At 41.1% G+C, this 22,868-nt stretch overlaps 1 protein-coding gene and 1 pseudogene across 1 annotated transcript; both read right to left on the bottom strand.

Annotated features, from left to right (window-relative positions):
* Window positions 1-290: 290 nt before the first annotated feature.
* LOC146577540 (protein NLRC3-like) lies at window positions 291-2,847 on the bottom strand. The gene is made up of 3 exons (XM_085268320.1): window positions 2,836-2,847; window positions 2,207-2,435; window positions 291-2,065 (listed from the first exon to the last, which is right to left on the bottom strand). The coding sequence occupies exons 1-3, from the start codon at window positions 2,836-2,838 to the stop codon at window positions 291-293; spliced, it is 2,007 nt and encodes a 668-aa protein (XP_085124446.1). The 5' UTR covers window positions 2,839-2,847.
* Window positions 2,848-21,363: 18,516 nt separating this feature from the next.
* Window positions 21,364-22,501, bottom strand: LOC146577541 (uncharacterized; annotated as a pseudogene).
* Between the last annotated feature and the right edge of the window lie 367 nt (window positions 22,502-22,868).

The following is a 22,868-nucleotide window of genomic DNA, read 5'->3' on the forward strand; positions in this document are numbered from 1 at the left end:
TAAGTTATGATAATGAATACATGCAACTATAACTGATGACATAAGAATTTGGATTTTTTAAGCTAAAGCGAAGGTGCTGACTCACTTGGCATGTTACTCTCAAATCCTCCCTAATAACAAGAACACAATTACACTTTAGCCACAAGAGGGCAGCAGCATTAATACAAGTCACGTGTATATAAAGGTACAGTGATTATATTACAGTGATTTTGACAAAAACAAAACAGAAGTTGATGCAGTGTGTTTTTCCATAACATACCAACCAAATTAAATAATAAAAACTTTATAACTTACAGAGCTTTTTTAGAGACTTTGACCACTGGCAGCAGCCTCAGAAGAGCCTCCTCTGAAGCAAAGTATTTCTTCAGGTCAAACTCATCCAGATCTTTTTCTGATGACAGTAAGATGAAGACCAGAGCTGACCACTGAGCAGGAGACAGTTTATCTGTGGAGAGACGTCCTGAACTCAGGGACTGTTGGATCTCCTCCAGTAGAGAACGATCATTCAGTTCATTCAGACAGTGAAACAGATTGATGCTTTTCTCTGCAGACAGATTCTCACTGAGCTTCTCCTTGATGTACTGAACTGCTTCTTGATTGGTCTGTGAGCTACTTCCTGTCTGTGTCATGAGGCCTTGCAAACGAGTTTGATTAGTCTTCAGACCCAAGAGAAAACGAAGGAACAAGTCCAGGTGTCCATTGGGGCTCTGTAAGGCCTTGTCCACAGCACACTGGTAGAAGTATTTCTCTGTCTGAGAGCTTGTTTGTTGTTTTTCCAGCTGATTGAGTCCAGAGTTGATGAAGGTCAGGTGGACATGAAGAGCAGCCAGAAACTCCTGAACACTGAGATGAACAAAGCAGAACACCTTGTTCTGGTACAGTTGTTTCTCCTCTTTAAAGATCTGTGTGAACACTCCTGAGTACACTGAGGCTGCTCTGATATCGATGCCACACTCTGTCAGGTCTGGTTCATAGAAGATCAGGTTTCCTTTCTGCAGCTGATCAAAAGCCAGTTTTCCCAGTGACTCAATCATCTTCCTGCTCTCTGGACTCCAGTGTGGATCTGTCTCAGCTCCTCCATCATATTTGATCCTCTTGACTTTGGCCTGAACCACCAGGAAGTGGATGTACATCTCAGTCAGGGTGTTGGGCAGCTCTGCTCCCTCTCTGGTTTCCAGCACATCCTCCAGAACTGTAGCAGTGATCCAGCAGAAGACTGGGATGTGACACATGATGTGGAGGCTTCGAGCTTTCTTGATGTGGGAGATGATCCTGCTGGCCTGCTCCTCATCTCTGAATCTCTTCCTGAAGTACTCCTCCTTCTGTGGGTCAGTGAACCCTCTGACCTCTGTCACCATGTCGACACACTGAGGAGGGATCTGATTGGCTGCTGCAGGTCGTGTTGTTATCCAAAGGCGAGCAGAAGGGAGCAGGTTCCCTCTGATGAGGTTTATCAGCAGCTCATCCAATGAGGTGGACTTTCTTGTTTCAGTCAGGATTTTAGTTTTGTTGAAGTCCAAATTAAGTCGACACTCATCCAGACCATCAAGTATGAACACAACCTGGAAGTCTTCAAGCCTGCAGATTCCTGATTCGTTAGTTTGATTAAAGAAGTGATGAACAAGTTCCACCAAGCTGAACTTTTCCTCTTTCAGCACATTCAGCTCTCTGAAAGTGAATGGAAATATGAACTGGATGTCCTGGTTGGCTTTGTCTTCAGCCCAGTCCAGGCTGTATTTCTGTGTTAAGACTGTTTTCCCAATGCCAGCCACTCCCTTTGTCAGCACTGTTCTGATTGGTTCGTCTCTTCCTGGTGAGGCTTTAAAGATGTCTTCTTGTCTGATTGTTGTTTCTGGTCTGTCTGGTTTCCTGGATGCTGTTTCAATCTGTCTGACCTCATGTTCCTCATTGACCTCTGCAGTCCCTCCCTCTGTGATGTAGAGCTCTGTGTAGATCTGATTCAGGACGGTTGGGCTTCCTGCTTTAGCGATGCCCTCAAACACACACTGGAACTTCTTCTTCAGTTGGGCTTTAAGTTCACGTTTACAGAGTGGAGCAAATATTTCTGAAGGTAAGAAATTCAGAAAAAAACATTATATAATAAATATCATAGCCTTTCAGTACCCTGAAAGGATGAATGTCTATTGGTCCATTTCTTGAGCTATTAGGAAAGATCAATATTCAGTCTTTAGAGAAATTCTCTTACTGCTCTGCAGATGGTCAGCCATCTCATGCTGCTTAAGTCTCCTCAAGAAGTGGAGTGTGATCTTCAGAAATGCTTCTCTGCAGCTCTTTCTTTCATCTTCATCCTCACCTTCAAACATCTCCTCATCCTCCATCTGGCTCTTTAAAGTTTCTGGGTGATCTGGACTCAGAAGCTTCTGGATCTTCTTCAGCTCGTTCTTCACAAACATGGTGATGTTGTCCTCCAGCCGCTGGAAAAGAAGACTATATGAATTACCCAGTGGTAAATGGACTGGTTCTTATATAGCTCTCTTTGATACTCTGTGCACACAAAGCATTTTATACAACATGCCTCATTCAACCAAGCACATTGTTCTATGCTTAAATACTTTCTTTCACACTCTGATGGATGCATCAGAGGGCAGCTTGGGTTTAGTACGTTACCCAGTACATTTGCCAGCCAGGGTTTGATTCACAAACCTTCTGACTAGTAGCTGACCTGCTCCCCTGCTGAGCTACAGTCACCCCAATCTGACTGACATCATGGAGCCCAAACTCTGATTTATGTTGGACACACTGACAATCCTCTGGTCCACAAAGTGCAGCATAGAGGTGACTGAAAAGAACAAATGTAAACGTAGTACTACAAACCATAACCACAGAGTCCAGGTGTGTTTGATGCTGCTGTGCAGACTGACCAGTGGAAACCTCTGCTCTCTGCTGGTCCACTCTGTGGAGAAGTAATGTATAATTAGCTCATGTTATGTCTGTTCACACACAGACACAAGCTAAAGGTCCATGAAGTGATGTTTGGATGGGTTCAGTCAATCAGATGACTGTCATGGTGGAGCTTTGCTAGTCCTGCTGATCCCACTGAGAATTAACAACTCAGTTTCCAGATGTCTGTAGTTTTCTGCTCAGTTTCTTTAGTCCCAACAGCTCTTACCATCTCCTGCATAAAGCTTTCCCTCCATGCTCAGATGCCCTGGAACAAGGTGTTACGGCTGTGGCCATAAGAACACTGTGTGGGCTGTTTGTTCTGTGTCTCTTTACTGTGTTTAAGACTCTTTACAGGTCCCTCCCCTACTGAAGAGTAGTGAGCAGCTGATTGGACCATGGAACAGGTGACCACATTCAAAAAGCCGCTCTGACAGCTCCAGGGAGAGAGAGAGAGAGAGTGTGGAACGAGCGAGTAGCCTGACAGCCGTCGCAGTCCTGACCCTGGTTTTCCCAGCCTGTGTTTATCTTGTGTATTTGTGGGAGTGTGAATTGTAAAAGCCGCTCCTAGTGCATTAGCTGAGAGCTTAGGCACTCGTGGGCTGAAGCGGAAGGGGTGAGCTGCCTTTTCTTTTGGAATCGTTTTCTCCTGTTTTCTTGGTCAGGGAGCGAGGGATAGCTCTGTCATTTGTTTGTTCTTTTTTCTTTCTTAGGGTTTAGTTAGTCTTTTCTGGTGGGACTTAGTTGGTTTTGTTTATTATTTTGGCCTGGGCTCACCCTGGAGCTATGCTTCTTGTCCTTAAATAAAATCATTTTTTTTACTCACAACTGGTTTGGATGTTTGGCTTGGGAACCAGGGCGGGGATTTGTCTCTCTCTCCTCCAACCTTATGTGCGTCCCTACCCGCCTAGACTAGGGGCGTAACACAAGGTGCTCTCTTTATATCAGTGACTGGTTTAAAGGGACAACTTGCAGTGCTCGCCAAACTTTGTGTCAGCAAAAGTAGTTCTAATGTTTCTTACATTTATTACATTTTTACACACACAAATCAATGAACGCAAAAACATAAACTTTCCAGATATTTTGTTTCACAATGTTACAAAACTCAGTTCACAACTACACAGTCTGATTTACAAGTACAAAATATTTATGACCACAGTTTGAGCCGATGTATGTCCCGAGTCTGTGGACTCAGTGGTTTTGTTTTGATTGTTATTGTCTTTTGTTACAATTTCTTTCTGATTAAGATTTTCTAGTTCTGAGGTTTTGGTTTCTGTGTTCCCTCTGTACTGTGTTAGTATTGTGTCTCTGTGTTCACTTCCTGTTTTATTTTGACAGTGCCATGTCCTACGTTAGTGTGTCTACTTTTGCTTCCCCTTGTCTGGTTATGTCCAATGAATCCTGCTGTGTCTCCCTTTTCTCATTCCCTGATGGCTCTTTTGTGTATATGAGCCCTTTGTTTTCTCCTGCTTGTTGCTGGTTCGTCTGTGTTGTCTCCCCGTGTCTCCGTTTAAGGTTTCAGGTTAGTTTTGTAGTTTTTTCAGTAGAGGTTATCTTAGCTTCTGCACAGGCCATCTCCACTGCACTTCACCGTTTCAATAAAGCTCACTCACTTCACAGCAGTGTCTGCATCTTGGGTCCTTTATTAAATTCAACATGGCTCGCCCCGCTAGCCGTGACATAAGATGTGAAAACAATATCCAAAAAACACGAGAGACAAACAGGAAATAGTTTTAAGGTGCAGGGCCAACAAACTGAGTCTAGCCATGAACTCAGAGTTGATTGAATTAGCATTTTGAATTGGCTGATCTGAGCAATCAAGTCTATGTTCACTTTGAGTTAAGATTATACGTGATTGATGGAAAAGAAAAAAGCCGTCATCAGCAACTGATTCTGATTTAGCAGGTTTTCAAATCTAAACGGTACCCATCCCTAGCTGGCTGTAGTTAAACCTTTACTTAAAAAGCATCCCTAGACCCAGCTGTCTTAGCTAATTATAGGCCAATCTCCAACCTGACAATCCTTGAAAGAGTAGTTGGGGGGAGACAATCAGAGGGGCAGTGTGATGATCTTAGGTTACAAACTACCGCAGTCAAGTCATTAAGGGAGACGGGATCAAACTGCTCTAAGACAGCTGAGCACACAGGAGAAAGACTCGGATCTGAGGCAGCAGTCGGCGAGACAAGAGCCCTAATAGATAGAAGCTTGTTGTTAAAAATGCTAAAAAGAGTGACGCTGAAAAACTAGTTCATGCATTTATTACTTCCAGACTGGACGACTGTAATTCATTATTATCAGGATGTCCTAAAAACTCAGTGAAAAGCCTTCAGCTAATCCAAAATGCTGCAGCAAGAGTCCTGACAGGGACTAGAAAGAGAGCAGATTTCTCCTGTTTTGGCTTCCCTTCATTGGCTGCTCCTCACATACAAGGTCTTAAATAATCAGGCCCCATCTTATCTTAATGCTGCACCACAACACCTGATCTCTGGTTTCCTCACCTCTTCAATCCCACTTTAATACTTGACTAAACTCATTTTCCTGTTTAGGTGTTGAGGCAAAGCCGCCCATCTACAATGCAGGCAACAGCAAACGGAGCTATTTTTGATTCCCTTTGGGTTTTTTCTACTTTTGTGCTACAAAATGTTCAAGCTGATTAAATTCATTAGAATAAAAGTTCAGATAATTTTCTCATATTAATGTTGGAGGTAGAAATTCAGGGAACTTTGCACAAAAACTGGCAGAAATTTCCTTCAAAGATGGCGTTTTTACTTTAATACTGTGAGTACATTTCAGAGCCTGTACTCTTTTACCTTTACTTGAGTAAAGAAGCTGAATCAGTATTTCAGCTTTAAGAGGGTATTTTAACACAAACATCAGTCCTTCTACTTCAGTATGTTTGACACTTTGTTTAATCATCATTTTTAATGATCAAATATAATTATGTTTGTTATTTGTGGATTTTAAATGTCCTTGACAGAGACAGATGATGATCATTATCCTGCACTGTGGTCTCAGGTTTGGTCGAGCTAGCACAAAGAATGGCTATGTTGAACTTCCTCCTGGGATCTACACTAAGAAGTGAGTCCAACATTAGCAGGGTCTCTTTCCTTTATCTGGATTCACTTTAGCATTCACAGTCACGTGAAGCTTGTTATTAACTCGATAAGTCAACCCAGGGTTTCAGCTGAGCGCTCACATGAAACACATGGTGTTGGCAGCATCTGATCAATCATATTCATGGAGACGTGTATCAGCAACAGAGCAGCTGAGTTTGCAGAAGGACGTCAAACTAAACCACAGGAACAATATGAGGAGATTACACACATAATAAAATACTAGCAGTAACACAGCTGCTGCAGACAAATCAGTCGTGTGATCGTGTGTGAGAGGAGAAGGACGGTAAAGGAGTTTGGTGTTAAAAGCTCTGTATGAATGTGGGAGACTTTGAAGGGCTTTAAAAAGGCCAATATAAAATAAAAGGCAGCAAAATTGCTGAGTGTGAAAGTCACCAGACTTATCAGAGCTCTGTGATTAAGACCTGTAAGAACACCTATTTGTACTTGTTGGCATTATATCAAACACACACGTATATTAAGCCTTTGTTTGAACTCTGGTTGAATTTGTTACTTTCAGACTGTGAAACATCACAGAGGCTGCAGCTGCAGATCTTTTATTCACCTGGAAATTTACTTTAAATGTTAGATGGAAAATGTATTGCTCAGTTTAACCAAAGTAAGAACAAGAATCCATAAACCTTCATAAAGACAAACATCTCCCAGAACATTGAGCTGCTGAAGTGTCACTGAAGGGAAAAACTATTTGTCCTCCTCCATCCAGCAACACCTGAAACACCTGAGTGGAAGCTCCTCCCTACACTGTGTTTGAAGCAAAGCACAAAGGAGACACCTGCTGGAGCAGCTGGAGTCCTACAGACACTCAGCCTCTTCACTACACAAACACCTCCTACAACATCCACTCTTTCCACTCTGACTGCTGTGTTTGTGGAAACACTCCAACACACACCGCTTCACATACCAACATAGAAATGTGTGAAAAAGAGCTGAGCTGATATTAAACATGAGGATTTATTCAAAAATACAGAGTCAGGAACAACATCTAGACACACATTACCTCTCAGCAGCAGAAGAACATCCTTTAAAGTTTACACCAAAATCCTTCGACATGTTGCTCTTTAAGGAAACACAGCTGGGTTCAGGTCCAGGAGATTCTGGCCTCTTATTGATCCTAAAAGAAAAACAATAAATGTAACAGCTTCATGAGACAGGAAGGAAAAACTGGAAATATTAAATTAAAGACATGATGAACAATCTCATAAAAATAATGTACTTACTCTTTGTCACATAACAGTCTTTTGTTAAAGTTTACAACAGCATCCTTCGACATGTTGCTCTTTAAGGAAACACAGCTGGGTTCAGGTCCAGGTTCTGGATTAGTTTCAGGGTTATGTCCAGCTGAGCCTGGTACGCCCCACAGCTCTGGGCTTTAAAACAACACACACAGAGGTATGAGTGTGAATAATGATGGAGCAGTGATGTGAGTGCTGAGCTGTGACATGGAGAAGAGTCATGGACAGTTAGAGATGGTCATCTCACCTCTGAGCTTTGGTCTGGCTCTCATGTTCCCCACACAGAGTGCTTTTAGAGGGAGGGACTCCCTCCTCTCTGTCCTCACACTGATCCATGCTGCTCAGTTCACATCAGCTCACACACACTTTCTACCTTCACCTGCAGAGGAAACACAAATCATTCATGTGCACATCAACTGAGAGCTGCAGAGGTCGTGTCTGATGTGTTGGACTAACATCCATCTGAGACACAGCTTTCATCAGTTCACTACAAAAAGTGTCACAGAGCCCAGTTCAGCCTCCAAATCCTCCATTACTGTAGTCCTACAAAGCAGCAGGTCAAACATGGCTGCAGAGAGCAGCTTTATGTCAGTAACCATGTCCAGGACCGAGCTGACTGCTTACAGAGTTCATACTCTAACTGCTAGCTGCTCTGCTAGCTAAGCTAACTCAGTAACAGTGACTCTGACAGCAGTTACTGTGGAACAGCGGCCGAGCTCAGGACACATTCAGTGTGTTTAGTCTGAGTCCTGGACTCTGATTCAATGGATTCAATCCAGCTCAGAGTTTCATGTGTTCATCAGAATAAAATACATGTACTAATATAACAGAAGTAATGCTCTGAATGCAGGACTGTAATGGAGGATAAATAAGGTTTTTACAGCCTGAAAGAAACATTCAGTTCATATATTTGTAGACAGTGAAGCAGTTTTTAATACTGCAGCTGTTTCCTTCACCTGTGTGTGTGTGAGCCACACCTTCATGTGCTGCTTTAGAAATATGTGGTCTGACTGCTCAGACTGAGTCTAGGAGGAAAGTTCACACGCTGGAGAAAGTTTTGTTCCTGACTTTGTCAGAGTTCGGCTCCAAAGACAAAGAAGACGGAGCTCACAGTCTGTAGATGGTCCTCAGTGTGTGTGTGAAGCACACAGGAGTGTGTTTATGTCAGCAAATCAGTGTGTGTGAAGAGTCTGAGGGAGTGTGTGAATGAGACTCAACACTGAACAGTCCAAGAAAAGCGTCTGGACTTCTTTAAGTTTAACTTAAAGAAGTCCAGACGCTTTTCTTTTTGTCTCCATAATGTCTCCATAATGCTGCAATGTTATCTGCCCCAGAAACACTGTGCAGAAGCTCTGATGGTGACACAGAAAAGTCACAGTGGAGATACTTCTGTCCACCTTTGATTAGACTCATTATAAAAAGGAAACAAAGTTTGAACACAGTCATGTTTCCAGTTCACTGACTTACATTTATTCCATGGACACTCACTCTAACCTGAACCACAGCTACAACCCAACATTGTTGAGGCCTCATCTCCTCCTTTCCTGACTGTAGAGGTTAAATATGCAACAACCGACAAATAAAAGAATTTGGTTCATTTCAAAGAAATTCACACGGTGACCAAGTAAAGTAACCGTAGTAAAGGAGACAACATCCCGTTGATGGTGGGATTATTTGAAAGATTTGCTTTAGTCACGTCACCAAATGCAGTTGAACCACCCGTGGATCCATGTTTGACCATTCTACCACTCTGAGCTCTGCTTTTGAATCATTTTATTATTATCATCATTCATTTATTCATTCTTTGGAGGGGGGCTATTTCCTAATGCCGCCCTAATAAGCTGATGTTCAAGGGGAAATATAACAGAAACTCTTTCAGTGTTATTCATTAATAAATTAACAGATAAACTGTGAAGAAGAAAAAACTGAGATTTAAAGGAGAGAGTGAGAAACTTGATCATCCATCCTCATAATACATGTTTATCAGTATCTGCTGTGACCATACTGCAGTAATAACTACAAGTCTACATTTCTGTGACTGTTGATCAATCACAGCAGGAATCTGAGCTCATCTCTGCACACAGAGCAGCTTCAGCTCTGGGATAAACTGCTCGCTTCACGTCCTTCTCAGCTCACAGACACTCATCCTGATATTTTCCTTTAACATTTGATGGTATCTGGAATAGTTGGCAGTAATAAGGATGATTTTCTGTAAAATAATATTGATATGAGCCGTGAATTATTCGTAGATGAGCGTTAGATTAGTTTGATGGGTTAACTCAGAGAGCTGAAGATATGGTGGACATGCTGACCTCGCTCCGTGGTGTACAGGGCCGTTTACCCTCATGATTAATATTCACAATAAAAAAATGAGGCGAACATCATGAAGTCAGTGTGTGTTTCATAGTGTCGAACCACCTTTGTACAGTTAAACCTAACAGTTACTACATGACGGAAACACCAACGTTATTTCTTTTATGTGTTTATCAGGTCACGCTGATTATTGAACAAAAACCCAAACATCAGATGTTAATCGAATCTTTTTGCTCTCTCTCCTCCTTAAACATGTTTTTAATGTTAGTTATAATTCAGAATTGGTGACTGGAACACGTATGACACATACGAACATCAGGAAATAAAAACACGATAAATATAACCTCTGTAAATGAAGTCAGTGTGCAGCGGGGGTTATTACAGCTGTGTACCGGCCTGCGCTTTGTCGGTGGTAATAGCAGCTCGATTGCTTGCGAGGCGAGCGGGTCTGTCCCACGCTTTGCCGTGAGACTGGGCTGGGCAGACATCTCTGAAATCATCGAAGCACTTTTGCAAAAAAGCTGTATCTTGACAAACCGACCAGACATCTGAAGATTAAACCGCTACATTCTCGGCTAAAAAATATTAAAACGGTATTTGGTGAGACACAAACTGTCATGGTCCCCGTGTCTGCCCGGCTGACTCAGGTTGGCTACATATGTTTCTTGTTTACATCTACCTCTCTCACGCTAGCTGTGTCTCGCCAGGGCGGAGCTCATTGCGGGCTCCCGCCCCTGGCCCTTGCACCTGAAGTTAATCACACATCTGTGGCTCATCGCCTAAACTCATCCACTACTTAAGGCAGAGGCTGGAAACATCTCGTCGCTGGACTATTGAGTAACCTCGGTAGTAACCTCCGGAGTACTAGTCTCTTGTTGCCTTTTCGTATCGCTGACCCTTTGGATTAATCACTTGTTGTCTGTAAACAGGAATTCCGTTTCCCTGGAACCCTTGGTGTGCTGTGTTTTTTATGAAGTCCCTCGTGTGTGAAGAGCTCCTTTCCCGGATTTCCCTGTGCCCTGGATTCCCCCTGCCATCTCACTTGTATATATTTGCACCTGGTGTTGTATAGTAAAAAACGGAACTGTATTCTAGCTGCCTTGTCTGCGCTTGAGTCCATCCCACACACAAACACAAACAGGGTTTTTCAAAGTTCAGTTCTGTTAGTTTCCACATGGCAGTTGTTGGTGTGCAGTAACGCCTTCTAAAAACAATGGCCACCAGGCCAAAGCAATGGTTCTGACTCGATCAGCATTAACCCCGCCCCCTGGGTTTGATGGGTGAGGTTGACACATAAAATAAATTTATGGTGAGACCTGAAGGAGTCAACTGTGCCAAAATGAATTAATTAAATACACCATTAAATAATTATTTAAATGTTGCAATAATTAATTAAAACGTGAAATAATTAATTAATTAATTAAATGTGTCAAAAAATGTTTATTTAATTATTTATTTCCCATTTTAATTAATTATTTCAAATTTTAATTAATTATTGTCACATTTAATTTATTATTCAATGGTGCATTTAATTAATTCATTATGGCACTCCTGGCATTCCATACTGTGGTTGGGTCGACTTTACTATATAGATGTTTCACATGTTTCCATCTCAGCAGCCCCGTTGACAGATCACAGTATTATTACTTTTAAACTTAACCCTGAAAATAAAACGCAGTTTAAAAAAGATTACTGGAAATTAAATGCAGATCTATTAATTGATGACGGGTATGTTAAGATAGTTAAAGAGCTCCTCCATAACATTTACAACAACGTAACAATTGGCAATTACATACATAGATGGGAATTTTTTCATTTAAAGTTAGAGAATTTTCAATTACGTTTAGTAAAATGAAAAGTAGACAACAGAAGGAATTTGAAAGTAAATTACTTTACGATATAAATAACTATTGTAATAGACATTTTATGTCAGAGGCTGATAAGAAATCCCTGTTGTCTTTACTCAATTAGATGATCTATACAAGAAAAAGGCTCATGGAGCTTACATTAGAGCTCGTGCAAAATGGATAGAAGAAGCTGAAAAAGTGCTTCATATTTCTACAATTTGGAGAAACGGAGGCAAGAAAGGAAATCTATTAATACATTAATCATAAATGGGGAGGAATGCACAAATCATAAGACTGTAGCGGAAGAAAAACATAAATTTTACTCAAATTTATTCTCCTCAAAATATTTAATTGCTGATTCATTAACTTTTTGTGATCAGATTGAACCTTATACTCCAAAAATCGATTCTGTATTCAGAGAAATTTGTGATTCTGATATATCACTGGATGACTGAGATCAAGCCTTAAACAAACTGAAAATGACAAAGCTCCTGGTCAGGATGGCTTGACTGCAATCTTTTATAAATTCTTCTGGAAAGAAATAAAAGAATTTTTCTTCAAAACTATTACTGAAATCATTAGTAATGAAATGTTAGCAACGACAATGAAACGGGGTCTTATCTCCCTTATTCCCAAACCTGGTAAAGATAAAAGACTAATCGATAATCTACGACCAATAATATTCGATTGGTTGTAGATCTACTGGATTCTAATCACTTAATTGAAGATGATGGTGTGATTCTTTTTTTTAGACTTTTATAAGGCATTTGATACGGTCGAACATCCTTTTATTTTAAAAGCTCTACCCTATTTTGGTTTTGGTAAACAAAACTTCATAGATTTCATTTCTTTATTATACTCTGACTACATTTTGAGCAAATTACCCAGAAATCAAAAAGATTACAGGCTACAAAGACACCTCTCCATCTTTGGACGTGTCTTGCTTACTAAAACAGAAGGTATCTCTGGATTGATTTATCCATCACAATGTTTATATGTTTCCAATAGTCTAATCAATAATATAAATCAAATTAATTTCAATTACATTTGGAGAAACAAGCAACATTATGTTAGGAAGAATGATATAGTGAAGTCATTTGAAGAAGGAGGTTTGAATGCGATTGATTTTGAAGCAATGATGGTTCCATCAAACTCAAATGGTTGCAATCTTTCATAAATAATTCAAACAGTATTTGGTTTTATTTTCCCAAAGTAATTTTGGAGAAGCTGGGTGGCATTGAATTTCTTATAAAGTGCGACTTTGAAATTTCCAAATTAAATTATCCAATTTTCACAAACAGGTTCTCCAGTACTGGAAAATGATACACAAGCATATTTTTTCTCCACATACAAATTCGATTTGGAACAACAGATGTATACGATAAAAGAAAATCCATCTTTTATAAGGATTGGATGGATCATGGCATTTGGACGGTTTTACACCTTTTAGACAATGACGGAAATGTGTTAACATATAACAAATTCATAGATAATTATGGCATATCATGTACTCAGAGTAAATTCATTAAAGTTGTGAAAGCCATTCCCCCTGCAATGATTCAGATGTCTTCCCCCGACTGAACAACAACCCGTCAACAACATGCTGAGCTGTGACTCTTCTTCCCTCTAAAGTCCTGGTGTTAACACTCACCCTGCATCAGCTTCACCTTTTTTTAATTGTTTTTACTTTTCAAACCGACGGATCATTTGAAGCCAACCATCCAAAAACTGCTTCAGCTGTGTTTGATGTTTATGCTACAGCCTGTTTACCAATATAATCAATATCAGATATCAGAGCAACAGAAACCTCGGTGATCAGGACGCTGGGACTGAGAACAGGAAGTGGCTCAAACGTCACAGTTTCATAACGTCACCCTGAACTCCACTCACGGAGTTTCTGTCGCCATTGTAGTTTTTAAAGTCCCGTGATAAAGGCGGGTCTTTCTGTGAATCCGCACGCTCATTGGCTAATAGGTCGAGATTGACACATCGTTATCCAATGAGCGTGCGGGAACTTCCGACATAAAGTTGTTTCCTTTGAAAAACCAAAGTCTGATTATTTTTGCCTCCACTGACGGAGCCTGTTGTTCCCGCCACAGAGACACAGTAATGTCAGAGCGGTGTTAACACTCACCCTGCCTCAGCACAGCTCTCACTCTCCTCCTGCTCTCTCACACTAAACGGAGGCTCAGCTAAACTCACTTCCTCTCTACTTACAGGAAACCAGCGCTCAGAGGAGCCGACCGGCCTCACATTTCACCCACAGACACGAACAGCGTGGAATTATTTTATGTCATAAGAAGAAACATATTCATGTTAACACTCACCTGCCTCAGCTCCACCTTCCTCCTCCTGCTTTCACTTTCACTGCTGCTCCCTAAACACAGAGGATGCTGGGACTTGTAGTTGTTTCCTTCCGGTGCGGTCTTCCTCTTTGTTTGTTTGTGTTTGTGTTCAAGTTATTTCGATCATGTAAACATCAACAGAACACGTGAAGCCACACAGAGTTTGTATGTCGAGGTGGGTAGGAGGGTTTGAGGGTTTGGGGAGGGGTCAGAGGGAAGAGGTCTCTCAGTCTGGACAATCCACATTGATGGCATTGCATCTTTCAACGTGTTTGTGGGTCGATTTGGATGCTCCAGGTGTGAGAGCAGCCACTCAGCCTCTGCTGCAGATGTGTGTCACAAGTTCATCTAGTAGTAGGCTATGGCACTTGGCCACAGGTGGCAGCAGTGGACTGGCCTCCATGTGAGACTGCTCCAGCTGCTATGTGATAGTCCAGCTGCAAACTGAAGATCATATGCAAGTTTTGGAAATTAAACTGTACAATATAAAGCGCCTTGAGGCGACTGTTGTTGTGATTTGGTGCTATATAAATAAAATTGAATTGAAATTCAGAATATTCTTAACTTAGCTTTAAAACCAACCCAATCTCTCCTCCACACTCAAAAACAAAGACAAACCAACTGACACATCTGAGTCCCTCACTTTCTTCAATCCACTCACTCTCACAAGCTCCACTTAGTCATACTGGCTCTGTTTATTACTGATTACTATTGTCTCCCCAGAAACAGTTCAGTTTTCTTTTTTCCTATTTGTGTTTTCGTTTTTTCCTATTTGTGTTTTCTTTTTTCCTATTTCAGTTGTGTTTTTTGTGCTTTTGCAGCGTTTTTTTTTTTGTTATTGCTGGTGTTTTCTTAAGTTGCAGTCCGTTTGGCCTCTCAGGGCCACCGTAGATAAAGGCCAAAAATAAATACATAACATCATTTCAATCAGTTTAAAGGTTTATTTGCAAGACACAAAAACAGAAAAAATTAAAAGTTACAAATGTATTGTGCATGAAACAGGAATTCAAACGTGGCTCAGATGTGTGTCACAAGTTCATCTGGCTGTAGGCTATGGCACTTGACCACAGGTGGCGCTAATTGACTTGACTCCATTTGAGTGCACACAAAGTAAACTGCACACTTTAGTTGTGAAGCAAAAACGCTGAAATCGCAGTAATAACACGTACGAGGGGAACGATAACGAAGACCAGATGCTCCTGATCGTTACTCTTGCTGTCCTGTGAACAGCATCGGCGTGGTGTTAATGGTTTGCTTTTGTTTTGGCGAGCGCCCCGTGAATGAGAATATGACCAGGTAAACCCGCGACATTTTTAAATAGTTTGTCGTTCAACAGCAACAAGACTGACGGAGTGTGTTTGAGGAAACCTCACAAATGTCACAGATGAAATATTTGGTGTTTATTTGCTGGTTTGTCGGTAGCAGCTCCTTCAAAGTAAGTCTACCACACATCTGTTTGACCAACACCAGTTGATTTGGATCACCGGTCCAAACAATTTGAACTATTGTTGTGTTTCCTTTTGTGTTGAGTTTGACTGATATTTGCTGGATAGCAAATGTTTTAAAGCTATGCAACCTTTATCTGCACATAGCAGTTAAACTGTTTAGATCAATCTTTATTGATAATATACATTATTTATTTATGAATTACTGTGTACACAAGAATAAGTTAATGTATTAAGTTAAACTGGCTGAAAGTTTTGTATTATTCTTGTGATTTTTTTTATTGGCCCTGTTTAGTTACAGGCCAGGTGACCCTTTAGGGGTTTAAAATGCCGAGCCAATGAACGGCTGGGAGCAGGAATCTTTCTTCACTGAAGCTTCCACTTCCACGGGTCTGGTAGGAAGTTGTCCAAGCCAACAAAACAAACAGACAAAAAATCCATCTATCAATCACCTGGATCACCTGTTGAGAAAGAAAAAAGAGAAAACAAGCAAACAAAAGAGAGCAATATAATAAACAACATCACCGCGATGATCTATGTGAATATAACTGTAAATACTAAATATTGAATATTATTGTGCAGCACGTAAGATCGACAGCGCACAGTGTGCTTTGAGGTAGCAGCCAAAATGCAAGGCAAGTTTATTTATATCGCACAATTCAACAACAAGGTGATCCCAAGTTCTTTACAGAACATTAAAAAACAAAAACGGATAAAAAGCATGATTTAAACGTGACGTGCCCGTGAGCTCCGCCGGCAGCCAGCTGTGCCAGAGTGACCGAGCCCCAGGCTCCAGGCCCCGACAAGCAGTACCTGGACGCCCATCCCCGGACACAAAGAACCACCAATGCACCGATGTCTGAGGGCGTCTGCCACTGGCAGGGGGAGTGGTGGGGGGAGATAAGCCTCCATACCTTGGAGGGCCTGAGATGTCCCCAGAGAGGTGGCGTCTGATACCCAACCTGACATATAGAGACAGACAAACAGGCACACACAGATACAAACATCCATTCCCACCCTCATGCTCTCATATGCAATTACTCAGCAGCAGGTAAGCGCATAGCCCCTCCTGATAGCCCTCAATGTCTACGTGGATTTAAAATTGAGAGGTGGGCAATGGCGCCAGGGGTGAGGTGTACACCCTGATGGTAACTTGGACTCCGTGTATCGTGCCCACCCCCAAGGTCCTATATGTATGTGTTATGAGAGTGTGAGTAATGTGAATGTCTAAGTTGTGGGATAAAACTGAGGCACAGGCAGCCAGAAGGGGACAGAGGGGGGATGCCTCCCCTGCACCCTGGTGACACACCTTTACCCCAAGGCCCTGCATGTGTGGGTGATTGTGGTGGAGCGGGAAGAGGGAGGCAGCTGGAGATGGGGAGGGAAGGAAGGGAGGGGCAAGGGGGCCCAGGCCCATCCGGACCGGGGCCAAGTTCAGCAGCGCCGCCCGGCCCCACAGAGCCCAGGACGGCCCACCCGATCCCACCACAGAGAAAACTTCACGCACCCTGTCATCCACTCATCCTCCAGACTACACAAGACATAGACACCCAGGCTGAGTTCTTCCTCCACCTCTCCTGTATCTCCCCCACCTGCAGAGTGAGTTCCTGGAGAGAGGAGACCTCCTGCAAGATGCAACAGCCTCCCCCACCAGTCTTCCATACAAACGTTAGACATGCAAACACTTAACACAGCAACACTGAAAGCATTTGAGTGTAAATTTCATTCAAATCAAACTTTATACACAATTACAATAATGGAAAAAAGTCTAAATATTAAAACACTACAACCGCCGAAGAAACAAATAAAACCAATCACAATCAACATCAAAATATGATCATAGAAAAATAGAAGAAGAAGATGACAGCTCCAGCACCGCCCACGACCCTGAAAAGGAGATGTGGAAGCGAACGGATGGATGGAAAAATAGAAGAGACATATCATACAATTCATACACGTTCATGTGATATCTTTGGGTTCAAAAACACAATAACCTTGAATCCTTCTTTTAAATTACATTTAAATTTCAGCTGGCAGCAAAGAAATTAATCAGAAATTAACCACAATTAATCTGCAGCTTCATCAATGTGATGCTGAGTTTCTGACTGAGATTGAGTCTGAACATGTCTGACTCTGTGAAACAGTCAGAGTGTTTCTCTGACAGCAGGAGCCTCTTTACACTCAGCTTCACACAGACGAGCTGAGGAACGATCAAGCAAACTTCTTCTTCTGTCATTTTTAACAGCAGCTTGCATCCAAAGATGTTGCACTACTGCCATCTCCTGGCTTTTACTCTTACTTCTCCTCCAGATCCTCAGATCCTCTTGACGACATCAGTATTTCTCAAAAATGAAAAACCACTCCTTTCACCTCATCAGGACTTAACTGATTAACCACTTTTTCAAACGTAAGTTTCATTTCACCACCAGTTCCCACCCTCAACACTCTCCTTTGACTTCTATACTTCCTGCAACTAACAACCACATGTTCAACCGTCTCCATAGCATTACACCATCACATAACCCAGTCGGATGTTTCCCCATCATAAAAAGAGAACCATTCAGAAAGCAGTGACCTGTTTGTATTCTCCTGCTGCCTATTTAACCCACTACTCCTCTTAACTTCTATTGTGTTTTGTACCCCACGTCTCCCTTTTGTTCCATTATCCCATGCCATTCTCCAGAAGTTCTTACTTTGTGTCCAAACTATTCTTTTCCCTCAGATTTCAACAATGGTATCTGCACATCTATGTCTACTTTTTTAACAGCTGCTTTAGCCAACCTATCTGCTCTTTCATTACCCACAATACCTCGGTTGAGGGCGTCAGACCAGCACAGTCTCTTTCAGCACACATGGATATTTCATCAGTCTCATAGACGCTGAGAACAATTTGTATATGAGACTAAAGAAACAGTCCACACATAATTGAACAAAAGGCCTCTAAAGTTCTGTGGTTGCCACATTTCCACATGACTGTTTAATTACAGCAAAAACCATCATTATAATTATCTTGATTGATATTGTAATCTCAGTTTTCAACACAATTGTTCATTAACTTAAACAATGTTACAAGATAAATATATATTCTTAGTGCTTATTTTCTGATTAGATTGTTTTATGTATTTTAATAAGAGAGGCCTTTATAAACCAATCGCAGTGTGTGTCTGGCAGGAAGTGAAGCAGGAAGTCTGAATATAGCTTGTGAGCTTGTGAGAGACGTTTCAAAATGAAAACAGAGGAATTAGAGAATGAAAGTGCAAAGTAATAGTAATGAAAATGATATTAAATAAATGTCTTAGTGTGTTAATACAGGTGCCCATGGACTTGCTCAACCTCCTGGAAGAATACAGCAGAAAAATGATAGATTAACAGAATTGGGACGAAAACAGGCTTTGGTTTAAAATGTCACAGCTTCACCTCTCATCCTGTCCTTATCCTGAGAAGAAGCTTAAAGGACAGTTAATCTCCTGATGAAGACAGAAGACAGACAGAACAACACCGTGGACTTGAAGAATTAACAGCAGGCAAAAAGACAGTGCACCTGACCTAAAACACTGAAGGGTCCAGCAGCATGTATGTTGATGGAAACAAGCGCTCTGAATTACAAGCTGGAAAGTGTACCAGTGACATGACTGTGTGAAACCACTGGATGGGACTGTCTGAGTTCATATTTGCCATGCTGGGAGTTAAGCGCCAAGAAAAGACTGAAAAGAGGAAGAGAGAAGAAGAAACAGCTGATTTGGGCCTGTGTTTGATTTGGGAGGCCACACAGGAAGTTGAGAGAAGAGGGGACGAGGACCGGTGAGAGGTGAAGGTTGGACGTGTTAAAGTGACAGCATAGGAAAGTTGGGTTGAACGTTGAGGCTGAATTTGTGGGTTTAGAAACATCCAGAGCATCACAACAGAAAGGTAAATAAAAAAAGAAAGAGAGAGAGATAAAGATATAAATGAACTAATAATACATAAATGAATAGAAAAATATAAAACACACATGTAGAAATTGTCACATGTGAAATTGTTTTTGGAGAGAATCAGAAGTGAGACAGTTTGAATCCACAGTTCAGCGCAAAGATGCAGGAATTAAATCTGATTATAAAAACACATCGAGGCAACGAAGACCAGCTTACACTCAATATTAATATGAATACACAACATACACGCAATGAAGACATGCTTACACTCATGAATGTGAATACATGACATAAATGCTGAATGGTGTAGATTTAACACACTTAAAGGCTGAAGCTGAGGAATAACTCAGGAAGCTGCAGGACAATAGAGCGACTTTTGTGACAAGGAAAAAGTGACTGGGAGGACCAACCAGGGATTAGAAGCTTAAAGCAGGTTTAAAATAGTGAATTAGAAGTGGTTTCCAGCTGATTGAGCAAAAGAAGTGACGACTGTAGAAATAAAAATAAAAGAATAATAATTGAATTATGCAGCAATGTTTTGAATATGCATTTCTGTTGTCAGGGCAACTTCTCGAGATGTGACTCAATATGCAAATTAGTTGAATGAGTGGGGACAGAAAAAAAAGAAAAACTCAAGTTTCCTGTCTGAGACATGAGTGAAGTTTGCATTGAGAGAAATATATCTGTGACTGTGTGAGAAGAACTGTTTGGTAAAATATATGATAGCAGCCGCAGGACAATTAAATAAAGTCTGTGACTAAGTGCAGTCGTGCAGATCTGGAGAAGAAGTTTATAATTTAGTGATGACACATTGTTATAAAGTGTTTAGAAAGGGCTTAATGGGAATATTACTGTTGGGCAAACTGTGCGGCTTTAACAAGATTTTCTGTGTATTTAGCAGGTGAAACTCTGTCAGCTGACTTCAGACTGTCAGGAAGCTGAAGAACCTGAGGCCAACCACTGAAACATGATGTGGGCAAAATGAACAGAGGGAGGGATTTTAAAGGTGAACATTTAGGACTTACTGCAAATGTTACTATGTCAAAGTTACTGTGACTCAAACAGAGGAAATTCTGATTTTTTTCTTTCCACACCCAGCATGTTTTGGGTGTTATATGCTATTAAATACTTTTAAATAAATTAAAAAGTATTTAATAGCATATAACACCCAAAATATGCTTCGGTTCACATTTAACTCCAGAAAATCATCAATCAAAACATGGATATTACCTGACCACAGATTCGTGGTGACGTCACTGCTCTTTTAACTGTTCGGTGTCTTTGTTTGTTTGCTGGTTGTAGAAATGGTTTATATGAGCTTTGAGCTGAGAGTCAGAGGTTTCTGTGGACACTGCTCATGTCGGCACTTATATTTCTGACCTTTTCTTATAACCGATTAAACATGATCTCCTCCCTTTTGCCCCCATTTTTGGTGGTGTAGGTACAAATGATCAGGCATGACATTCTCATAATAAATAAGATACTGCAAATAATTATTTCTGCATTTGTGCGATTGAAGTGAATTGAAAATGTGTATGAAATGACACTGTTTTAAAGATTTGGCCTAAATAATTTTGGAGTGAATGAGTCTAAACATGATGACCTAACTAGTGATACCCTGTCACACACACACACACACACACACACACACACACACACACACACACACACACAGCATGTTATGCCAGTTTCAGCTGAAACTATGTTTCAAACCATGTTCCGGGTTTTTAGTTCACCATTTATGAGGCTTCAAGAAGAAAATAAAAGACAGATCTGAATGTTTGAAAATGTTTTGGAAAGATTCTGTAAAGATGAGATGAAAAATACTCAAAGGATAAATTTAATTGGTTTATTATTTAGATAAGTTGAAAAAAGTTAAACAAGCAAGTAAATGAAGAAACAAGGTAAAATGAAGTAATAATGAAAAAAGTTAAACAAGTAAATGAAGAAACAAGGCAGAGGAGAGAAAACCCCAACAATCCCCTCTGAGCAAGCACTTGGCGACAGTGGGGAGGAAAAACTGCCTTTAAACGGGCAGGAACCTCCGGCAGAACCAGGCTCAGGAGGGGACAGTCAACGGCCGGGACTGGTTGGGGGGGTTAACAGAGGTGGAGCAAGACGAGGCTACATCAGGTGAGGAAGCAGTAGCGTCTCTCCTCCGGAACAAGTGGAACCATTTTCTCTTTTTTTTCATGCACTTTTCCACGAGCGCTTTTTTCTCCAGGATGAGATTTCTCAGCTCATCGATGGTTTCTGCGTTTTGTTCTTCAAGTTTCTCACATCTTTGTTCCACCTCTTCCAATGTTGCTTGTTGTTCTTCAAGCTTGTCTTTGAGTTGTTTGGATGTTGCCTCCTGTATCAGCTTGTCCTTGTGCATGTCTGCATTTCTCTGTTGGACCTCTTTGTGCTTGTCTTCTAACTGCTCGTTTCTTTTCTGGATTTCTTGGAGCGTGAGCTGCAGGTCTTCATGTATTTTGTCTTCTTGTTGTTTTTGCGCCTGCATTTGAGTGTGTTCACGCTTCAAGTTATTGAATTCCACCAAAATCCCCTTAACGAGCTCGGAGTTGTTTCTCGCTATCTGATCGATCCTTCTCTGCATCTGTGAGCAGCGTTTCTCCAGTTTGTCCTTTTCTTCTTCCACTTTAGTTGCTTTGTCCTCCAGCTGATTACAAAACTCTTGCAGTTTTAGATTTTTAGACTCAAAGTCCTGGACGATACGTTTTCCTTCTTTCAGTCTTTCCTGCTGTTGATCTTTCTGTTGAAGAAGGTCTTTATTTTGGCGCAGTGTTTCATCCAGGCTTTCTTTCAGCATGCGGTATTTTTCCTGCATGCTCTTCAGTTCGTGCTGCATGTCTCGTTGCTTTTTGTCCTGCTCTTCCTTCTGTTGGAGGAATTCTTTCTTTTCTTCCACAGCTTCATGGAGCTGTCTTTGGAGGAGCCGATTTTTTCGGTCCATGTATTGGAGATCCCGTTGTATCTTATCAGTCATCATTTTCTTGTCTTGGAGCTGGTTGGTCATTTCTTTTAGTTCTGCACTCTTTTGCCTGTTTTCTTTAATGAGGTGCACAATCTGCTCTCGGGTCTGAGCAAACTTGATTCCCCAGCCCTCATTAATAATTTTTATGTCCGGCTGGCGCTGTTGTCTGTCTTCCAGCTCTTTATTTTGGGCTTCCATTCGTCTACATTTGTCCTCCAGTTGAAGTTTCTCTTCTTCAATTTGTTGCATTTTTTTCTGGAGAAGGTAGTTTTCCTTCCTACTCTCCTCTAACGCCCTTTGGAAGGATGACACGCCATTTGGGGAAATTGGCCGGCCACGCCAGGAAGGAGAGGCGGCGTAATCTTTTTGAATTGGTTGTTTTTTTCTTGGAAACATGTTGGAGTTTCTATACGATGACTTTGAAGAGCTTGTGGTGAACGTTTTGTAGGCTGCAAACACAGATGCTGCTGAAACGAACTAAAACTTGCTGTTTCTCACCCCTACTTAAGGAAAAACATCAAAGGACTTAAGATTCTTAAGATCTATGACATCATCACTCCCTAAGCCAATGAGATTGTCACAAGACATTTTGGAATGGGGTATTTTTTTTTAAACTGTTTTCAAACTTAACTTAAAATTTCAGTGTTTCCTGGTTGTGGACTATTGGTTAGTCCAGCCGATTAAGAAATTAATTGTCACAAACATCACTAATATTATATAACAGACGACAGAAAACACGAGTTTTTTTTCTACTCAATAGAGG

The sequence above is a fragment of the Mchenga conophoros genome, linkage group LG3 (genome assembly GCF_057382185.1).
Source record: "Mchenga conophoros isolate Kocher_MC1m ecotype Shallow Benthic linkage group LG3, M_conophoros_male_GT1.1, whole genome shotgun sequence".
Classification (NCBI taxonomy): Eukaryota; Metazoa; Chordata; class Actinopteri; order Cichliformes; family Cichlidae; genus Mchenga; species Mchenga conophoros.

Coding starts and splice junctions, on each gene's coding strand:
- LOC146577540 (XM_085268320.1), bottom strand. Junction 2,066..2,206: donor GGCTGACCATCTGCAGAGCA/GTAAGAGAATTT, acceptor TCTTACCTTCAG/AAATATTTGCTCCACTCTGT.